Source organism: Mesoplodon densirostris, chromosome 5 (genome assembly GCF_025265405.1).
Source record: "Mesoplodon densirostris isolate mMesDen1 chromosome 5, mMesDen1 primary haplotype, whole genome shotgun sequence".
NCBI lineage: Eukaryota > Metazoa > Chordata > Mammalia > Artiodactyla > Ziphiidae > Mesoplodon > Mesoplodon densirostris.
The window spans coordinates 12,662,646-12,682,540 of record NC_082665.1 but is presented as its reverse complement, the minus strand read 5'-3'; the positions used below and the strand labels follow the sequence as shown (position 1 = coordinate 12,682,540).

Below are 19,895 nucleotides of genomic sequence, written 5' to 3'. Positions count from 1 at the left end.
AAGAAAAATGCCCAATTGCTCGGTCTTAATTGTTTCAACAAGCATGGGATGTCCACACACTCCGAAATTCTCTCTCTCTCTCTCCCTTTCTTTCTCTGTTTTTAACAAATTGCTATTTTAGGCCAGGTAATATTTCCTTTTCCTCCATCTCAGCTCAGGGTGAATTTTCTAATACAGGCAGCTTCAGTTGAACTTTATTAGATTAAATTATATTTGCTAACAATTTGTGACATTTATTTTCTAGACATGTGCACCAATTTTTGACTTCCTTTAGCATAAAGCTAATAAAATCCTATATTCAATAACTTAAATCAGATTTATCTCCCAGGGAAAAATTAACAGCTGTGCCACTGGAAACCTCTCTCCTCAGTTCAATGCTAAGTTACCTCTAGAAATGCCAAGCGTTTTCAGACCTGGAAATAGTTGCAAGAAAAGGTGGACCCCTGTTCACGTGAGCTGAGCTCCTTTCGTGAAGGTCTAAGAGTTAAACTCAGAGCAGCTCTCAGTTTGGGGGTTCTGATTTGCATATTAATGCCCTTAGTAGTTTTACCTCCATCTCTTTTATTTTACAATAAGTGATTTAGTTACAACACAGGATTCTGATAGCAGAAGCCACTCCCCACCTCCACAAAGCTTGTGGGAGCCTAGTTCCCCGACCAGGGGAGTCCTAACCACTGCACCACCAGGGAATTCCCAATAGGAGCTTTGAGTGCATCTTGTATTTTGCTGACTTACCACTGAAACATACAGTTGCTCTGAGCCTATGGGACCTGGGCCAGCACAATGCAAATAGAGACGCGAAATGAGTAATGAGAACGGAAGGATAATGCTGCTATCATGCCCGCCTACTTTGTCTGGGGGTGGGGCTGGGGGAGGCAAGAGTAGGCAAGCGGGGAGGAGGGGATAGAGGAGGCCCGTGGGCATTTATTGCGCTGCAGTCACCCTCTCGAAGGCGGGGTTTGTCTCGTTTCATAACGATGCGACACGGACTTCCCTGGCGGCGCGGTGGAGGAGACTCCATGCTCCCAATTCAGGAGGCCCAGGCTCGATCCCCGGTCGGAGAACTAGATCCCACCTGCATGCCGCAACTAAGAGTTCACATGCCACAACCGAGAAGCCTGAGTGCCGCAATTAAGGAGCTGGTGAGCTGCAACTAAGGAGCCCGCCTGCTGCAACCAAGACCTGGCGCAACCAAATAAATAAATAAATATTAAACAACAACAACAACAAATGATGTGACAGGTGAAGTGGCAGAATGAAGGCGCAGGTACCATCCTCACCGTCATTAGCCCTGTGCTGAGGGCACCTGGGCACCTGCAGCACGACGGCTTCTCTCAACGAGCCAAGGAAAAGCAACAGAACGCGTTGGGTACCTTGGGCGGATGTACCAAGCGCACTGGGGTGGGGTCAGGGGAGCGGCAGGGACACAGCTGTGGTCATGGGGCTGCTGAGCAGGGCTGCCACCGAACACAGACGGTTGTAGGATCAGGGATTTAGGTGACAAAACTGCAAACGGAGTTGCTGGCGCTTCCCATTCTTTCATGACGATGCTGGAATCCTGCCCCATGGCTGGAACAGCAAGACAACTGTGGCTGTCGTTTTCTCGGTCTGAATGCAGCGAGTTCCGTCTATTCCAAGTAATGATAGCCTGGGACTTGGCCTGTGGGAATCTGTTCATCCAATAACCTCTGAATCCATGCTAGCGTGGCCCAGAATCCTACGGCAAAGTGTCCTACGACCCACGTGTGCTGGGCCTGAGAGCAGGTTGGGGTCCCTTCTCCAGCAGGGACACAACCCCAGACTCTTTTTATCGCTCTGGGCAGTGGTTTCAGAGTCAAGCCAAGTGTCTGCTTGCTTAAAGCATCTCACGGGTGGGCTCACATATCTTTCCCCCTTTTCAGTGGCTGGTGAACCGAAGCAGTCTTAGGACCCGTAATCCCATCACTATCGGCCTCAGACTAAGTAAAATAATCAAAGGCTGCCGCTTGCCCGCTCTGGAGAGAGCCCTCCTGCTTGGGGCCCTTCACAGGGGTGTGTTCCGTGGACGTTCCCTCCCCGATGTTCCCTAGCACGTGGTTTAGCGTGTACAGTAGGTATACGTGGAAACTTACCGTATGGTTCGTGGCAGATTCTGGGGCAAGCAGGAGGGCTTTTAGATGCTTCACCTTGGGCAAAAGAACCTTTCTGGGCGTTGGCTTCCTTACTGGTGAAATGACACTAGTTTCTTCCTGATTTGGCTGTCGACAGGTTGTAATGAGAAAACACACGTAAAGCACTTAGCACGTTGGTAGCTGGGAAACAGCTCCGTACTCTGACATCCGGTATCGAACTTTTCTTGGGAACCAATGACATCTCTCCTGGCCCTCTCTCTGAGGCCAGTGGACTTGGAGGAACAGAGTGACGACCCCTGGGATCTTGGGACGAAGGGTGGGAGATGGAGGCAGTTTCCTGAGGCTTCATGGAGAACGGCTCAAGGCCACCATGCCCTCAGCTTGTGGCGGCTGAGTTCAAGCCTGACGACACAGCCTTCGCAGAGCAGTTGCCAAGGAACAAAGTAATCCTGTGACAGAAACACTGCCGGGGGTTTCGGTTTGCCGGTGGAAACGGTTTCGGGTGGTGACAAGTTTTATTACGAGCATTCCTGGTCTCCCTGAAACAACCGTGTGAGAAGACAAGTTATGTAGGACAAAACCGCAGACCCAGCCTGGCAACAGACAACATGCACTGTGTTTCCTTGATATTGATCCACAGATGTATGGGATTAAAAAAAAACAGTCCCACCAAGCCCAAGCCTGCACACTTAAGCTGATCCATAGCCTGCCATTCGGCAAGATGACTTTTGCTGATAAGTTGATTTCTTGGGAAGTCCTGGGAGTGGCCCTTGGCTGTACCCCCACTAGCCAGGCGACCACGGATGAGCGAGGTCACCACCACCTTCCTCAGCGGGGGGGATGCGAAGTGAATCAACCCACATTAGCACAGAGTCGCCCAGGGACTGCCTGCCCCCCTTCCTTATGGCCGGGAAGGAGCAGCTCCCGTACTGCCCTCTAAGGAGCCGCTGTGTCAGAACGGATAGAGCTCAAGGGTTAGGAGGAGAGGACTGTGTGTTTCACGTGGGTATTCAGTAAAGGGCTGTAGTGTGATGTTAGTAATGTAGTGATTTCTGTACTCAAAAGCCAGTGGCCCTTTGGTTAACAATTTCCGGTGATTATGTGATGCAATAGAGTACCCGTCATGGCCACAGAAAGCATTTAAATCCCATTGGGTCAAAAAGAATTCCTAATGACATGGAAATAGTGATTCTTAAGAAGATCTACTGGGATCACGTGGCTTAACGTTCTCTGCAAGTCAAGTATGGCTGTCATGCACGCACATAAACTATGCACTGACAAGGGCGGGCGCTCCTCAAATAAACTCACAGGATCTTATTGCAAACTTTATATCATTCAAGGACGGAAGCTTTCCACAGAGACATGTACAATTATAATGAAAAGAAATAAAGTTACAATGAAAGTTACACCTGAAACGAATATTATGTCAACTCTACTTTGCTAAAAATAAAATAATAATGAAAGTCAAAAAGAAAACAGATGCAAACTTGATTTTACAAAATTTGACAATCAAAAGAGTAAGGTACCATCAAGACGTATAGTCAGTTACAAGCCACTTTAGAAAAATGCTGTTTCGAGGACAGCAGAAATGTTAGCAGGTAGTCAGTGCAGGGGCCCTAAGTAACTTGGAGACTGTGGGGAGATGAGCACAGGCTGCAGAAGGTTCTGGAGAAGAACCTGTGTAGGGTGCTCTCCCGGGGGACTAGTCTCTGCCAGGAGCCACGGCCTCCCCTCGAGGTGAGGGCGCTCTGAGTGGGTCTCGCTGATGTGTGAAGGGCTGGGAGAGACATGGACGGTCCTCACCCTCCACAGTGGAATCGGGTCTGGGAACCCAGGGTCCCGGCCCCACTCCCAGCCCCATCCCCATGGCTGTGCGTGTACGGGGGGCTCCAGCACCGTGGCGGGCGAGCAGCGGTGGGCACAGGGAGACCAGGGCAGGGAGTGTCCTTGTCACTTCACTTTTCCCCAGAGTGAGCATGACGCGTTTCCTCCAACTAGGGGAAGAGTCTTCTACAGACCAAATGGAGCTGGACAAGACGTCTAGGCCACTTCTGGCTGCACAATCTGAAAGATGTACTCGAGCTGCTGAAACGTCAGCATTTGCAGAGATGATGAGTTGGAGAATTTGAAATCAAAGATGTCCTAGAAAACCAGTCAGGGTGACAGGTGAGCCAGTGTGTCCTGTGGCCAGACGGTCACCAAGCCAACAACGTTTGCATCTGCCAGCCTCGGTACCGAGTTCAGCATGACAAGAGCTGCAGGCTCTTGTGAGCCCATGGGGAGAACCATCGATTACCAGGATCTGCATTTGCTTTCAGGAAAAGCCCAGAAACTACACAAGAAGTTGTCCAGTTTCAAGGTTAGTCTAGTTTGGCCACCCAACTTCCATCACAGGTGCAGCCTTTACACCTGGAAGACAAGACCAGCCAGGTCTCAACCAGGGGGTGAACTTCACCTTTGAAGCTGGGAGACACAAGGCTACAGTTAGACCCCCTGTCAGTCTCTGAAACAAGATTGAGAATTGGGCCTCTGACAGTTCCACAGGGAGGGCCCAGGAAAAATGTGGGTAAGGAAGTGACGGGCGGCCTCTAGTGGCCACTGACAGCCAAGTTTCACAGCAGATCCCTGGGAGAAAAGGTACTTTGAACCTCCTGCAATACAACAGCTGTTATGAGAATATAAAATAAAGCAATCAGGAAGAAGAAAATGTCTGTAACTATATCTTCAGTATTTTGCCAAAGAAAAACCTCAGATTAGTAGATAGTCGTCCTGAAATAAAAACAGTTTAGGCGGATTCTTTTGAGGATGTATTTATTAAGTTCTAAAACCTTGAATAACTTATTTTAAAAATTCAAACTGAAAAAACAACTAGGAAAACCAGAAATTTCAACAACTTTCAAAGAGAGCTGTGGGTGTCCTTTTTAGTTATTATTATTATTTTGCCAAAAGAAAGGCGAGCTAATATTTTAGAAAGCTTCAGCAACTGGTGAACTTCATCTTGGTCTCCACTTTATGTCTTTGACTCCATGAAAATGTCTTTTCAAAGCAGTGTTATCTGCCCACGGAGAATTTAAACAGGAATCGTCGTCATTTTCTTCCAGTTTCTGGACACAAACGTGTTTTGCTCAGGGAGGCATTTCAGGAAAGTGTTCTGCAGAGCCCACGACCCACCTCCCTGCTCCCCACGTCCCCAGAAGCGGGACACCTCCAGACCCTAAGGCAGGCGGACACCGAGCGGGGCCCCCGCGGCCCTGGCGAGGCTGAAGCTCAGGAGGTGCCCTCACCACATCCTGCAGAGCCCCCCGCCCCCCGAGCTACCCCCGTGGCCAGAATAAGGCCTGGGGGCGAGGGGGTGAACACCCCAGGCACCAGCCGGCCGAGAATCCCTGAGTCACACGGTACCTTGAGCTCCTCCTGTCTCCTGTGATAGAAGAGCATCAGCTGTTTCTGGTCCTCGCTGCTCATGATGGGCTCTCGCGCTGGAGCTCCCTGGCCCCTCTGAAAAGACGGGGGGACAGCAAATTGCGGACTGAGGCGTTCTTAGAAGGACGACCCAGGAAGTTACAGCTCACGCCTTACAATTGCCTTTGCCGACTGCTAAAGATAAACAGGTCGTGCGTTTCTGATCATCCGCAGGGAAGCACGAGGGGAGTCTCGCTCTGGCCCTGGGCCCTCACGGTGGAGGCTGGGTGATGCCGTGTCGGTCCCAGCCATTCCCAAGTCAGCCACTGCAGGTCCAGTGAGGGAGGGGTAGAGATAATCGTGGGGGGGACCCTGTTGCCCCCAAACCAGAGAGAGATGATTTAGGAGAGAGCACGTAACAAAGCAGCCTGCAGGTATATGGCTCCACACGGACTTCTTACGGGTCTCCAGCCCTCCGCCCTCATTCACAGACCATCAGCACTTGGAAAAACTTGAGATCAGTGCTCTGGGCTGGATTTTTCATTTCAAGAAACGTTTTTAGTTACGTGTAAGTCCCATTTTTAAAGTCGAAATGAACGCAGCATACTCTCCTTTCCCCGCCAGTTAAAACAAACTCCAGATACTGTCAATCGATCCATATTTCCTTCATGTTTTTGTTGCCCCATAAAGAGGACAGTTTGACTTTAAACCTGGACGGGCAGGATTAAAGTGTCTGCACAAGAGTTTAAATCTTTCAGATTTAATGTAAAGTTTTATCAGTTTGCAAGTAAGTAAAAAACAGTGACATGTTAAAGTACTTACCCGCTGAATCTTGACAATAATTTTGGTTTTTTCATTCTTTCCCACGTAGTCCGAAAGCTTCTTGGTTCGTCTTAGCTCCTTCGCTGCCCACCACAACTGTGCCTCTGATTCTGTGATGACACTGAGTGCTGCCTGGGTTCACAGTAAGAACCAGCTTTAACGTAGTCAGGACACGGCCAAGGGTGTGGCCCGGCCCTGGGGGCAGGGAGCCTGGCCAATGCCCCTCCCAGCATAGGAAGTGGGACAGGCTTCCAGCACCCTGCCCTCCTCCCCTGCCCTCCCCCACCCCGGGCAGCACTAACGCCCCCTACGCAAAGCCCTCGCTCATTTCAGCACCTTCCCTGTTAGTTTCAACTCATGCCCTGACTCAGGTAACTTCTGGGAAGTGGCGGGTATCCGATCTCATTTGCACCCTCATCCATGATATAAGGTCCGTCCGTCTTAGATGAATTTTTAGGTTACTGCCAGGGAAGAATACGGGAATCCTGCTGGGTGTTTAAATACAAAAGCCTCTGACTTACGATGGGTCGATTTATGACTTTTTGACTATATGATGGTGTGAAAGTGATATGCATTCAGTAGAAACCATACTTTAAACTTTGACTTTTGATTTCTTCTCGGCCTAGTGTTGTAGAGTATGAGACCTTCTCGTGACGCCGGGCAGCGGCAGTAACTTGTGGTCGCCAGAGTAATCAACCGGTACAACTGTCCGTACCAGACGACAGTTCTGTTTTTCACTTTCAGTACAGTATTCAATAAATCACACTATTATAAGATAGGCTTTGTGTTAGATGATTTTGCCCAACTGTTAGCTAATGTAAGTGTTCTGAGCACGTTTCAGGTGGGCCAGGCTAAGCTATGATATTTGGTAGGTTAAATGTATTAAATGCATTTTCAACTTATAATATTTTCAACTTACGCTGGGATTGTTGGGACATAACCCCATCATAAATTGAGGAAGAGCTGTATAGGTATAATGGGGCTGTTCGTTTGCTTCTGCATATCCTGCCTATTTAAGATGGCTCAGAGAAAAAGATACTGTCCCATAGGATAAGGAATGAAAAAATGAGAAATGAGAAAATGAGAAAAACAAAGGAAAGTGGAACATAAAGCTAAGAAAATTATAAGGAGCAAGAGGTAAGGCTAGGGACTTTCCTGGTGGCGCAGTGGTTAAGAATCCACCTGCCAATGCAGGGGACACGGGTTCGAGCCCTGGTCCAGGAAGATCCCACATGCCGTGGAGCGAATAAGCCTGTGCGCCACAACTACTGAGCCTGCGCTCTAGAGCCCGCGAGCCATGACTACTGAAGCCCGCACGCCACAACTACCGAAGCCCATGTGCCTAGAGCCCGTGCTCCACAACAAGAGAAACCACCACAATGAGAAGCCCGGGCACCGCGACAAAGAGTAGCCCCTGCTCGCCACAACTAGAGAAAGCCCATGGGCAGCAACGAAGACCTAACGCAGCCAAGAATGAATGAACAAACGAATAAATGAATGAATGAATGAATGAATAAATAAATAAATGTATTGGGGGGAGAAAAAGAGATAAGGCTAGAACACAAAATTCCATGCAAAGGGACCAATACGTTTGGGTAGAAATAGGCACAAATTAGGGTTTTGGCTTCCCAGTGGTCAAAGAAAATGGGAATGTTTTCAGTTACTTCCTTGTCTCTTGCCACCCCTGTGTGTGTGGGCCAAGCCCTCAACCAGGAGCACGTCCTCGGGGTCCTCCCCTGAATTCACAACTCTGCTCTGAAGCCTAGTATAGCAAAATGGAAAGCTGTGTATGAAGCAACAAACTACATCAGCAGGGAAAGGTCAAATCTGAGGGGCTTCTGCTCTTTGGGGGCTGGGGGAGGGAATGACCTCACCTGGAAGAAACCCCAAGAGCCACATACCTGACTCCCCGACAGATCTTCTTTATTTTCAAATTCCATCCGGATAGGATCGTATGGCGGCAACCCCATGGGATAAACAATCATCACTGCACCTCGAAGCTGGTCCAAGGCGTCCTTCACCATCTCCATGGTAACGCAGACATTGGCTTCCACGTGTTTCTGAAAGTGATTACAGGCATTGTTATCTATGATGAGGCTGATCAATTCAACAAATATCAATCAAGTTCTTGTACAAGACCCGTGTCAGATACTGCCAGAGCAACAGCAAGAATCAGATGGTGCTCGGCTACCAAAGTGACTACAGTCTATTTCTGGGGCTGAGCCATGGCCACCACGACCTAGGTTACAAAGCAGGATATGAGCGACACCAAGAGGGGTGAAGTGCAGAGGACACTCTGAGGGGAGGAATCCAGGTCCAGCGGTACAGATGTGAGAGGGCATCAGGAAACAGGGCAGAGGGGACGGCACCTCAGGGAACAGAGTGCTTCAGCACAAGCAACGGCAAAGAAAAGCAGGTAACAGCCAGCAGCCCACGCAGCTCGGGGAAGGGAAGACACGGCTGGCCGGCCAGGCCGGAGCCTGTTTGGGGATGGCCGTGAATGCCAGGCTGAGGAGTTGGCATTGACAGTGAGGCGATGGGCAGCGAGTGGCCTCTCTGGGAAGAAGTGGTGACGCTGCGAGACTCATCTTGCAGTGGTTGTAGAATGGGCCCAGGCGGGGGCAGACCATGTAGCAGGCTCTGAAGAGTGCAGAGAAAGGGGTGACGTGATCGAGAGTGTATCTGGTCTCTGTCCCGTTCCTGGCGCAGAGCTTCAAAAACCCTTGGCATTTCCTGAGTGGTAGGGTTGTCATTATCCTAACCAGCCCTCTTTGACCAGACCTGGGCTCATGCCGACGAGGTGATCCATGTGAAACCTTGGATAGTTTGGGGAGGGGTGGCCTCCCCAGGAAGCCCAAGCTGGGACTAGCAGGTTGGAGCTTTCAGACACCCTCCCCGCGCCCCCATCATCACCACCTCTGGAGAAGGGGATTGGAGAGGAGCTCAGTCACATGGCCACTGAGTTAACCAATCAGGTCCACACAATGAAACCCTGATAAAAATTCTGGACATTGAAGCTCAGTGGAACCCCTGGATGGAGAGCACACGGAAGGTGAGTGCCCGGGAAGGTGTGTGCCCGGGAAGGTGAGTGCCCGGGGTCCACGGAGGAGGAGAGGCCGTGGAGGTTCTGCACCCCCTGCCCCTGGCTCTAACTTTGCTCTATGGGTCTCTCCCGTCCGGCGGTTTCTGAGTTGTATGCTTTATAACAAAACAGGAAATATACCACTTGCAGCGTGTTCAGTGAGTCATTCAAGCAAATTACTGAACCTGAAGCGGGGGGGTGGGTGGGAACCTCCAAATCTGCAGCCAAGTCAGACAGAGCGCAGGTCACCTGGTGCCTGAAGTCGGGCAAGTCTGGCTGGGGACCTCACCCTTTAGCTTGCGGGGTCCATGCCAGCGCTGGGTAGTTAGTGTCAGAGCTGAGTTGCAGGCCCCCTAGCTGGTGTCTGAACACAAAGGCTATGTCAGGGGAGCCTTAAATAAAGTGGTGGCCATGGACATGAAAGGAGGGGTTGGATTTAAGATGCATCTTAAATCCTCGGGAGTGGACGGTACAGGACCAGACTGAAGGCCTACGGGTGACAGAGAGGAAGTGATGAAGGTGACACTGAGCCTGGATAACCGCAACAGCAGTGGCCCTTAGTAGAAATGGAAAGTCTGCAGGAAGTGTTTCCTCTTGGGTAAAGAACACAGGGCAGAGGCATCAGTGAGTTCAGGTCTAGAAAACTGGAGTTTGAAGTGCTGGTTGGACTTTCAGGCAGAACCTTCTAGAAACCAGCTGGAAACTCAGGTTGCAAGTAAAGGAGGATGCTGGGGTAGAGGACAGAGATTTGAGAGTTATCTGCGGAGAGTGGAACCTGTATTTGGCAGAGAGGATAAAAGGCCGAGGAAGAAAGAACAGAAAGAGAAGAGAAGAGAGTCAGGGTAAAGTACTTTGAGAAACACCACATTTAAGAGGCAAGAGTCAGAGAAAACAGCCACCAGGAAGCCGGGAGGGAACCAGGATAGAGGAGGCTCATGTATGTGGTCGAAAGACAGAGAGGTGTCCCGGAGTGAGACGGGAAAAGCCCCTGGATTTTCAGGAGGTGGGTCACTGCTGGCCCTGAGGCGGCCAGTTCTGTGGCGGAAGAAAACAGGCCAGGTTCTGAGAAACCCGAGAGGATCTGGCCCGAGGATCTGGGGGCCTCTCCTTCAGGAAAGCTGCTGGGGGTGGGAAGATGGGGGAGGCGAGTGTTGGGGGGGCAGGTGGAAGGTTAAGCTGCAGAGGATTGATTTCAGGCTAAGGAAAGAGGCCCGAGTGTGCTTACAGAGTAGATGCTGCCATAGGACGGGAGAGACTAAAGGCATTATGCCTCCTGGGTTTCTAGAAGGGGGGATGCAGACCAGCTGGAGTTGGGGGCGGCAGCGGAAGTGGGAGAGCCCAGGGGCAGGAGACACTGGCCAGAGTTTCGAGAGAAGAACGAGAGAGATGCAGGAAGAGACAGTTTGCAGGGGGGACGGAAACGCGAGGGCTTGTGCCAGACGGCCTCGACCTCACTGCCATGGCAGGAGGCAGATCTGCCACGGAGGAGGTGAGAGGGCAGGAGCCCAAGGAGAGGAAGCGTCGGAGACAGGCTGCGGGGAGGGCCAGCGGGCCCGCAGTCCCCATGAGGTCAGAGCTTGCTCAGCACAGGAGGTCAGGCCAGGAGCACAGGCCACGCAGAGACCCAGAGCCAGGAAGAGGCCACCTCGGGCCCCGCTGGGCTGGGAGGCAAGGTAGGGGAGAGGGGTTATCGGGAACCCTCGGCACGCTGACAAGGGGCTGGGGGGCAAGGGAGGGGGCAGGGAAGGATGGATGATCCTGCACTAAGAGGGCAACATCAGGGCCCTCATCTGAGACGGAACCGCTCTGGGTAACTGTGAGTTATAACCTGACCGAGCTGTAGGCGAGTGACACGGAAGGGAGATGAAAATCCTTGCTTCTGAGGAAATGCAGGAGTCCTGTGACCTGGTACAACACGGATCATCAGCGTGGATGCCCAAGTCCCGGGGGGACAGGGGGCCAGGCAGCACCCATGGCCTGAGGCTGATGCACCCCAGGGAGGAAGGCAGAATGCCCTGGAGGCCCAGATTGAAACTCTCTAAACCTACGTTCTCATCTGTAAGACGGAGGTAATATTCCCGCCTTACCTACTCCCAGGGCGGCTTATGAAATTGTTTCCAAGTCATAAATCCCCATAAAATACATCAGGCCTTCCCATGAGGGGCACATGCCGTAGGGACGGTGTGAAGATCTACCGGATCCGGGGTCACCGGAGGGAAGCTGTCCCACTCAGAGGGCTCCACCCCCACTACCAATATATGCAGAAAGGGGGCGCCACGGGGTCATTTTCTACAAAAACTCCACCAATGTCAAGGGCGGCGATTCCCCACCAGATGCCATGGTTGGGTGACAGAGAAACTCACGGTGTGGCCTCAGGATGACAGAGATTCCCCGCTGTCCTGGTCTCCCACTCACAGCAGAGGGTGGGTCCCAGGAAGAGGGGTGGCATGGACACCATCGTCCCAGCCCAAGGAGCCCCAGTTTCGATATTCCACCGTCTTCCACTCTCCCCCTGAGGAACCTGAGCGATGCAGGCGGAGTCCCAGGCCCAGGGCCAAGGGACTGGTCACAGTGGGGCTCCTGGGACCTGAACTCTTCCTTCCCTGCTTGCCCAGTGGGTGCTGACCCACAGGGCTAAGTGCCCCCCGCAGGGCAGGGTCTAGGGAGGCGAGAGCGACGCCAGCTGCATTTTGGAAGCAGCGTGGAAGGGCCCCGGGTGAGAAGTGAGGCCTGGCCACCCAGGAGCTCTGCAACTTTGGGCAAATCGCTGCAGCAAAGCGACTGGAGCCCCTGGGAAACCTCTCTCTCTCAACTATGACATGACTATATAAAAATACACACAGGCAAAGGGAGGAAGTGATACAAATGAATAGGAAGGATATCCACAGAAGAGCGGGGAGTGAAGGGGGCGGAGCAGGGTCCAGGCCACTGTTCTCCTAACGTGCTCGGAGATGTGTCCATTTGACTAGATGTTACTAGCTATTATCTATGCTTTTAAAAAAAGGTTCTGCAGTCAAATGCATTTTGCAAACGCTGGATCGAACCGAAGCCTTCCTTGTAGGCTTTCCCAGAGTCTTTCCTATATTAACAGGCAGAAGCACAGCCTTTCCTGAAGCACTTAAAGGACTAGTTAAGAGCTTGAAGAATTGGGGAAATGTTGGTTTGGAAATGACAGTTATGCCCAGTGCATCGAGAGGAACGGAAGAAAAAGCAGTTATCAAGTGAGAAGGCCTGCAGTGGCGGGTGGAAGCAACTAGTATCAGCAACACATAAGTAAAAGCGACTGATAAAAACATTCAATTCTTGAAAAATCCTTAAATTATTCTTCTCCAGACTCACAGTATATGCATGTCAATGGTATGTTTCTCCTTCAATGAAATACTTTTTGTGTAAATACTTAAGACAATTACAAAAAGCTAATTCGTAATAAACACATGCTGGGTCAGTCAGGTATCTGTAGATCCAGCATGTGGTTACAATGTTCGCATCTCCCCATTCCACTTTCATTAGTTCTTAAGGGATACAAACTACAACACGTAAAATAGACAAGCAATAAGGATTTAATGTATAGCACAGGAACTTATATTTAATATCCTGCAATAACCTAAAATAGAATATAATCAGAAAAACCCACAACTGAATCACTATGCGGTGCACCTGACAACACAATACTGTAAATCAACTATACTTCAACTCAAAAAAAAAGTTAAGGAAACAAAATCACATATGCATCCATTCATATGTGAACCACATGTACACAAGCCAATAACCATTTCTGTCAGACCTGAAAGAACTGGGAGGATTGAGGACAACTGTCACAATTATGAGAAGGAAAAGCTAGGGCCCACCCCAAACAGGCTTGTTTCCCCTGCCTCTGGAAGGAGGAAGGAAGGAGGGAGGGAGGGGGAGGGAGGGGGAGAGAGAGAGAGAGAGAGAGAGAGAGAGAAAAGAAAGAAAGAGAAAGGAAGAAAAGAAAGAGAGAAAGAAAGAAAGAAAGAGAAAAGGAAAGAGAGAGGGAGAGGGAGGGAAGGAGGGAGGGAGGAAGAGAGAGAGAGAGAGAAAAGAAAGAGAGAGAAAGAAAGAGAAAGGAAGAGAAAGAGAGAGAAAGGAAGAAAAAGAAAGAAAAAGAAGGAAAGAGAGAAAAGGCCCTTGCCTCCGGAAGGAGGGAGGGAGAGAGAGAGAGAGAGAGAAAAGAAAGAAAGAGAAAGGAAGAAAAGAAAGAATGAAAAAAGAAAGAAAGAAAGAGAGAAAGAGGGAAAGAGAAAAGGAAAGAGAGAGGGAGAGGGAGGGAAGGAGGGAGGGAGGAAAGGAAAGGAAAGAAAGGCTTCATTTAAAAAGCTAACCTTAGATATTATTGCTTTGGCTTCTTCTATAGTCTTCTTTAAAACTTGCTTCATCTTTTCATTTGGAGCTATAAAAACAAAAAAGGGAAGGGGGAGAGAGACAGCCATCTTTAAAACTCTTCTTAAACATCTTAATCCCTTCTGTCTGAGTCAGTGAGGAAGTGAGATGAGAGAAAGCACAAGAATGGAATTCAGATGAGGGATACAGGAAAGCTGGCTGTAAGAAATTAGGTAAAAATCTTTCAAACTTCATATTCTTAATAAATAACATAGCCATTGAAAATACTAGAAATATAAAACTATTAAAATAAGAGTGATTAAGACAATCTTGGTTTAAAGATGAATAATGAACTGGTAAAAATAAACTGTTAACTGTTCTTACGAGTACCATTGTTTTCTTCATTGATGCAATTCCTCCTAAAAAGCAAAAGTTCTCTCCAAATTGAGAATGGGTTTAGGTATGAAAAGATGTGGAAGACAACCAGCTATTTTCTAGGTTAAAATTCAAAAGAAATAATCCTAGAAATTCCTATTATCTTCAATACTAAAAAAAAAATTTCTGAGCATGCAAAGGCCTTATAGGGACACTTTATTTCTTTTGCTCCTAATAGTGTTTTAACGGCATAGTAGATACTTAGGTGTTTGTTAACTGATCAATTATAGTCTTTTATTTTATCTTATTTTTTTTAAAGAATCCATGATAAACTTTATTTATTTATTTATTTATTTATTTGGCTGCATTGGGTCTTCGTTGCTGCGCTCGGGCTTTCTCTAGTTGCAGCGAGCTTGGTCTACTCTTCGTTGTGGTGCATGGGCTTCTCATTGCAGTGGCTTCTCTTGTTGTAGAGCACGGGCTCTAGGCACGCGGGCTTCAGTAGTTGTGGCACATGGGCTCAGTAGTTGTGGCTCACAGGCTGTAGAGCACAGGCTTAGTAGTTGTAGTGCACGGGCTTAGTTGCTCCATGGCATGTGGGATCTTCCAGGATCAGGACTCGAACCCGTGTCCCCTGCATTGGCAGGCAGACTGGCAACCACTGTGTCACCAGGGAAGTGCCAATTATAGCCTTTTTTTTTGTTGTTGTTGTTTTTGGGTTTTTTTGCCATACGCGGGCCTCTCACTGTTGTGGCCTCTCCCATTGCGGAGCACAGGCTCCGGACGCGCAGGCTCAGTGGCCATGGCTCACGGGCCCAGCCGCTCCGCGGCATGTGGGATCTTCCCGGACTGGGGCACGAACCCGTGTCCCCTGCATCGGCAGGCAGACTCTCAACCACTGCGCCACCAGAGAAGCCCCTATAGTCTTTTAAATGGAGGTTTTTATGCAGATTAAAAGGGATAAGCTATGAAAACGGGTTATCATCCCTTTTTCCTTCCAATTCCACACAAACAACCATATACTAAAACAAGAGGAATTTCTTCAGTGTTCTGGTGTGTCCTAAGCTGCTTTGTACAAAAGAGAGACATGTCCTCAATTCGAGTGGAGATAGTTGGGCTGACATTTATTTCCTCCTTCCACACAGAGTCTCTAAATAAACCCTGATCTGCAAACTATAACAAAACACACCCTTCAGTACATTATCAATGATTATCCCCTCAAACTATTAGGTCGAACCACATGAAAATGCCAATTTTCAATCACTTGTTGCCTACAAAAATGGTCATTTCTTATGGTTCATCTATCACATTTAAAAGCTAGCTGCAACTTAGAGCAAGAAGACAGATGCCTTCTTTTCCACCTAATTCATTCTGGATTAGTGTTTTACAAGTAGTTATATGGTGCAGTATTTTATAAGTTTGTATATAAATACTGGGGTCAATTTTTTAACTTAAAGAACTGCTTTCGTACTTATTGCTATACTCAGGCATGCAGAGAGAAGAAAAATGCTGAATTACCTTGTCCATTCCTTCGTCCAATATCATCCTTTTTAAACACTGAACCCGCACTGGGGACACACTTTTCACCCCATTCATCCTTTAATTTCAAATCTTCAATCTGGTCATCAGTCAGTCCTTGCATATTGGGAGGGAGAAATACGCCATGTTCTGCTAATTCTTCCATTTCTTAAAAACAAGAGAAAGTTAGACAATATGTATGGTAGTCATCATCATAACACCTTACACCTCATTGGAATGTAAGCTCCCTAGTGGTTGGGGGTCTTGCCCATTGGCTATTTAACAAACACTTTGATGCCACTTGCTATGTGCCAGACCTGTCCTTGACCTCTGACAAATGCTCACCAATTTGTCCTAGGTCAACCGAAGCAGAGAGTCTGGGTGTTTACCCACCGTTCACAGGCTACAGGTTCTGTGCTCTAACCCTCTGTGCTACGTTATACTTCCTGGCACTCAGGAGGCACAAATTCAAATTCATTGACAGTCTGAATACGCATCCACATAGGGCGTTATGGCTTTCCAAGTGCATTCACATAGCTTATCTCATTTAATTTAACCTTGAGAGGTAGGCCAGACCTTTATCAACATCCCCATCCTCCCTAATTCGCAGCTGTATCACCTGAGACTTGCTCTGGTCACACTTCAACTACTGTGTATAAAACTTTATATAAATATTTTATAAAGGATTTATGTACATCTGATCACTGGGGAGGGTATAAGGCAGCTCACGCCCTTCCACAGTGGCAGAGACAAGACCTTGATTTTCTACTATCATGTTCGCTATTCAAATGCATGCTTTCTATTTTTCCTGTTCCATATATATTCACCCCAAAACGAATCCACATTTCAACCTTGAAAAACTGTCTTTCTTTCTTTCTTCTCTTTCCTTCTCTCTCTCCCTTCTTTCTTTCACATGAAAGAGGTACGTGGAGCTAAGTCTTCCCATAGCACTGTGTGAAGACACCAGGTGGCCTGTAATAATACAATACTATGGAACAAATCGTGGAACTTAATGGGCTATTTATGGGATACTTATTGTCTCTCTCCCCACCAGACTGTAAGTATCTGGGGGTCAAGGAGCTGGTCTCATTCATCCCTGTCTTCGGTGGGCATAGCACTGGGGCCTGCCTGAACCACGGCTGATAAGAAGGACTGTAGACTAAATGAATGGGTTGTTGGTTTTTTTTTGGCCATGCCCCATGACATGTAGGATCTTAGTTCCCCCACCAGGGATCGAACCCGCGCCCCCTGCAGTGGAAGCGCAGAATCTTAACTACTGGACCACCATGGAAGTCCCAAATGAATGGGTTTTAAGTTCACTAACATGCCTGAACAATCAGCACCACCTTTCAATGGATAATTTCATAGAAAAAGAAGTTGAGGCCCTTTTCTCCCCAAATACTTTCATTTTAAAATAACACTTAATCGAGCTTGTTTTGGAGTCAGTAAATTTTACTAAGACACTATACGTATGACCCATAAAGGTAGAAACCATGACCCTTAAGGAGTTCTCCATGGTACAAAAATCACGTGGTATAATTACAGACACAATCATACCCTGGACCACACCTGGAGTAGCATCCTGTCAAGTACTGCGCTGCGTAATGTGGCAGTTACTAGCTGCACGTGGCTACCTGGATTTAAGTTGAAATGCAGTGAAATAAAAAACGCACTTTCTTGGTGGTGCTCAACGGCCCCCTGTGCTTAGTGGATACCTTACTGGACAGCACAACCTGGGAACATTTTCCATCGCGGTGGAAAGCTCCCTTGGACGGCACTGCTCCAGAGTGTAGAGGGGACGGTGACCAAAACACTGTAACAGGAGAATCAGGCTTTGCTTCCTGGAGAAGGGAACACCAAGAGAGGCAAGAACACCGAGGCTCTCTCACTGTTTCTCACCTCTGAAGGCCATCCCAAAGCGGGGGGGGGGGGGGGGGGCGGCGCTCACCACCGGAAACTGCGCTACCTCCAAAGTCTCAAAATAGGAAATTCACTTGTAAAAAACGGCCCAGTGGGGCTTCCCTGGTGGCGCAGTGGTTGAGAGTCCTCCTGCCGATGCAGGGGACACGGGTTCGTGCCCCGGTCCGGGAGGGTCCCAGGTGCCGCAGAGCGGCTGGGCCCGTGAGCCATGACCGCTGAGACTGTGCTCCGCAGCGGGAGAGACCACAACAGTGAAAGGCCCGCGTACCGCAAAAAAAAAAAAAAAAAAAAATTAAAAAAAAATTTTAAAAAGAGCCCAGTGGTCGTGCCACCTCTCACACTTGTTGAAATCCACTACACCGGCTCTTGGGCCCAAGCTTCCGGCTCCCTCCTGTGACTCTTGCCTCCTTGGTACAGGGTCTATTTCGGTTTGCTCACAGCGCCCCAATCCCGGCTCCCAGACCCTGGGGTGCGCCCTCCCCGCCGGCTCCGGGAGCCTCTCCTCGCGGTCCACCAGCTCTTGAAGCATCTCTGACGAACCCCGCTGTCCCATTTCAAGCCCGGCTGCCGCATATCTTTGCAAATCTTCACAAACTTGACCTTCGGCCCCAGCCTGCCCGAGAAAGTGTCCCGCCCAACTTCGTCCCAGATGGCCCGGTTTCTTCTTCCCTTCCGGGGCCCTCGCGGTCCGGGCCCCCACCCCAACCCAGCCGGCAAACTCGCCGCGCCGCCGGGCCGCACCTGAGCAGACGCGCTGCACCTTGAGCCGCGCGTTGTAGATCCGGGCCACCTGCACCGTGAGCTCCTCCAGCTCCGTGCTCCCCGGCGCCTGCAGCAGGAACTGGCTCTCGTCGCCCCGCTTCACGTGCAGCAGAACCATGGTGGCTCCGGAGGTCCCGCCGAGGCGGCGAGAAGGCCCGGGATGAGCGCCGAACAGCGACGACCAACCGACTAACTGCCGCTAGGAGGCGGGAACCCGGGGCTCCGGGGCTCGCGCTGCTGGGGGAACTGCACTCGCTCCCGGAAGTGGCTGTTGCCAGGAGCAACAAAGAAACAGTCTGAGGGCCGCCGCTCAAAGTCAGACTCCGAGGCTGCGGAAGCTATGGTGCGCGGAGACCCCGCCCTCCACTCCTGGGAGCAGGTGCTGCCGAGCAACGATCCACGCAGTCCGGGAGGGCCTCCGGGGCCCGTCCGCACCCGCCGAGCCGGATTCGCCGAGCCCTGCTCCCGGAAGTGGCTGTCGTCGGGGCAACCCTCAAACAGACCAGCCGGCGGAGTGGAGCGCTGGCCGCCCAGTCGGCTCGCCTGGGGCCCAAGATTCCACCCAGGGAGATGGGTGGGTGGGAAAGAGGTTGCTAGGTCGGGAATGGGTGGGGTGGTGGGAACCCACAGGTGCCCAGCCCCGCAGCAGTCTCCCCACCGCAGCTCCGAGCCTCGGTAGCATTTCCGCCGCTCCCAGTCTCCACTTCCGGAAAGTCCTCCAGCTGCTTCGGGTCTGGAGCGCTCAGAAGAGGCTGTTTCGGATCGCTGATGCCCGGTGTCTGCTGCCTCTGCTCCGGTTTTCAGCACTGAAGAGTCGGGGAAAGTGTCCGTACTCCTTCGTGGGGGCTGATTCGAATTCGCATCTCTAGAGTGGCTCGAGCGGCTGCTGCCGTAGCGACCCTCCCCAAACTATCCAGCAACTCACTGCCCAACAAATTCTTATTAAAGGCAATCGGGTTCGGTGCTTTCTTCCGGGCGCCGGTGACAGGGAGGCAGATTCAGGGTCACTGCTCTCATGGAGCTTATATTCAGTGTAAGTCACAAAGAGAAAACAAAAATAAACGGATAAGGCAAATTCAAATAGATATAAAAACAGAACAGGTTGACTGGCTTTTTAGATTGGATGGTCAAGGAATGCCTTAAGCCTTCAGGCATTCCTTGGGTGACATTTGTACTGAGGCCTTGACAACGAGGCGCTAGCAAAGCTAAAATAGTGCAAGGCCCCGACCCCTGGTTATCTCCTTGGAAGGGCCATTGCCAAATGCAAATTGAATATTACAAGCAGCTGCCACTTTGTGTACCTGAAACTTTGCCTCCCTCCATTGAAGCCCTTAAATTCCGGGGCAGAGTGGAGAAAGTGTGTGACTGTAGGCCTTGGAAATGCCCAAAGCCAATCCAGAGCCTCATGTGAAGACCGTTAGACTGACACTGGATAGAAGCGGGATGGCGCCCAGGGAGAGATGTGTTTTCATCTCTAGCACTGTTGCGGCAGGGTTCACCCAAGCCCTGGAACATGCAGTACTGGTCAGATTGGCAAATGTCTCTCTTCCCCAGAGGAAGAA

General features: G+C 50.0%; 1 protein-coding gene across 3 annotated transcripts; it reads right to left on the bottom strand.

Annotated features, from left to right (window-relative positions):
- Nucleotides 1-4,919: 4,919 nt before the first annotated feature.
- CFAP298 (cilia and flagella associated protein 298) lies at nt 4,920-18,974 on the bottom strand. Of its 3 annotated transcripts, XM_060099753.1 has the most exons (7): nt 18,313-18,831; nt 15,652-15,819; nt 13,761-13,828; nt 8,237-8,395; nt 6,336-6,467; nt 5,514-5,609; nt 4,920-5,215 (listed from the first exon to the last, which is right to left on the bottom strand). In XM_060099753.1, the coding sequence occupies exons 1-7, from the start codon at nt 18,449-18,451 to the stop codon at nt 5,105-5,107; spliced, it is 873 nt and encodes a 290-aa protein (XP_059955736.1). In that variant the 5' UTR covers nt 18,452-18,831; the 3' UTR covers nt 4,920-5,104. The 3 variants fall into 3 exon arrangements, with proteins under 3 accessions (XP_059955736.1, XP_059955738.1, XP_059955737.1); XM_060099754.1 differs by lacking the exons at nt 4,920-5,215; nt 5,514-5,609 and adding an exon at nt 5,637-5,885 and having other exon boundaries at nt 18,313-18,974; XM_060099755.1 differs by lacking the exons at nt 13,761-13,828; nt 18,313-18,831 and having other exon boundaries at nt 15,652-15,729.
- Between the last annotated feature and the right edge of the window lie 921 nt (nt 18,975-19,895).

Bases quoted from the DNA above. Each gene is read 5' to 3' on its own strand.
- CFAP298 (XM_060099753.1), bottom strand. From the start codon at position 18,451: ATGGTTCTGCTGCACGTGAAGCGGGGCGACGAGAGCCAGTTCCTGCTG. The intron at 15,820-18,312 runs GTGCGGCCCGGC...CTTGTTTTTAAG, and splicing joins GGTGCAGCGCGTCTGCTCAG to AAATGGAAGAATTAGCAGAA. The intron at 13,829-15,651 runs GTAATTCAGCAT...TTGTTTTTATAG, and splicing joins TGGACGAAGGAATGGACAAG to CTCCAAATGAAAAGATGAAG.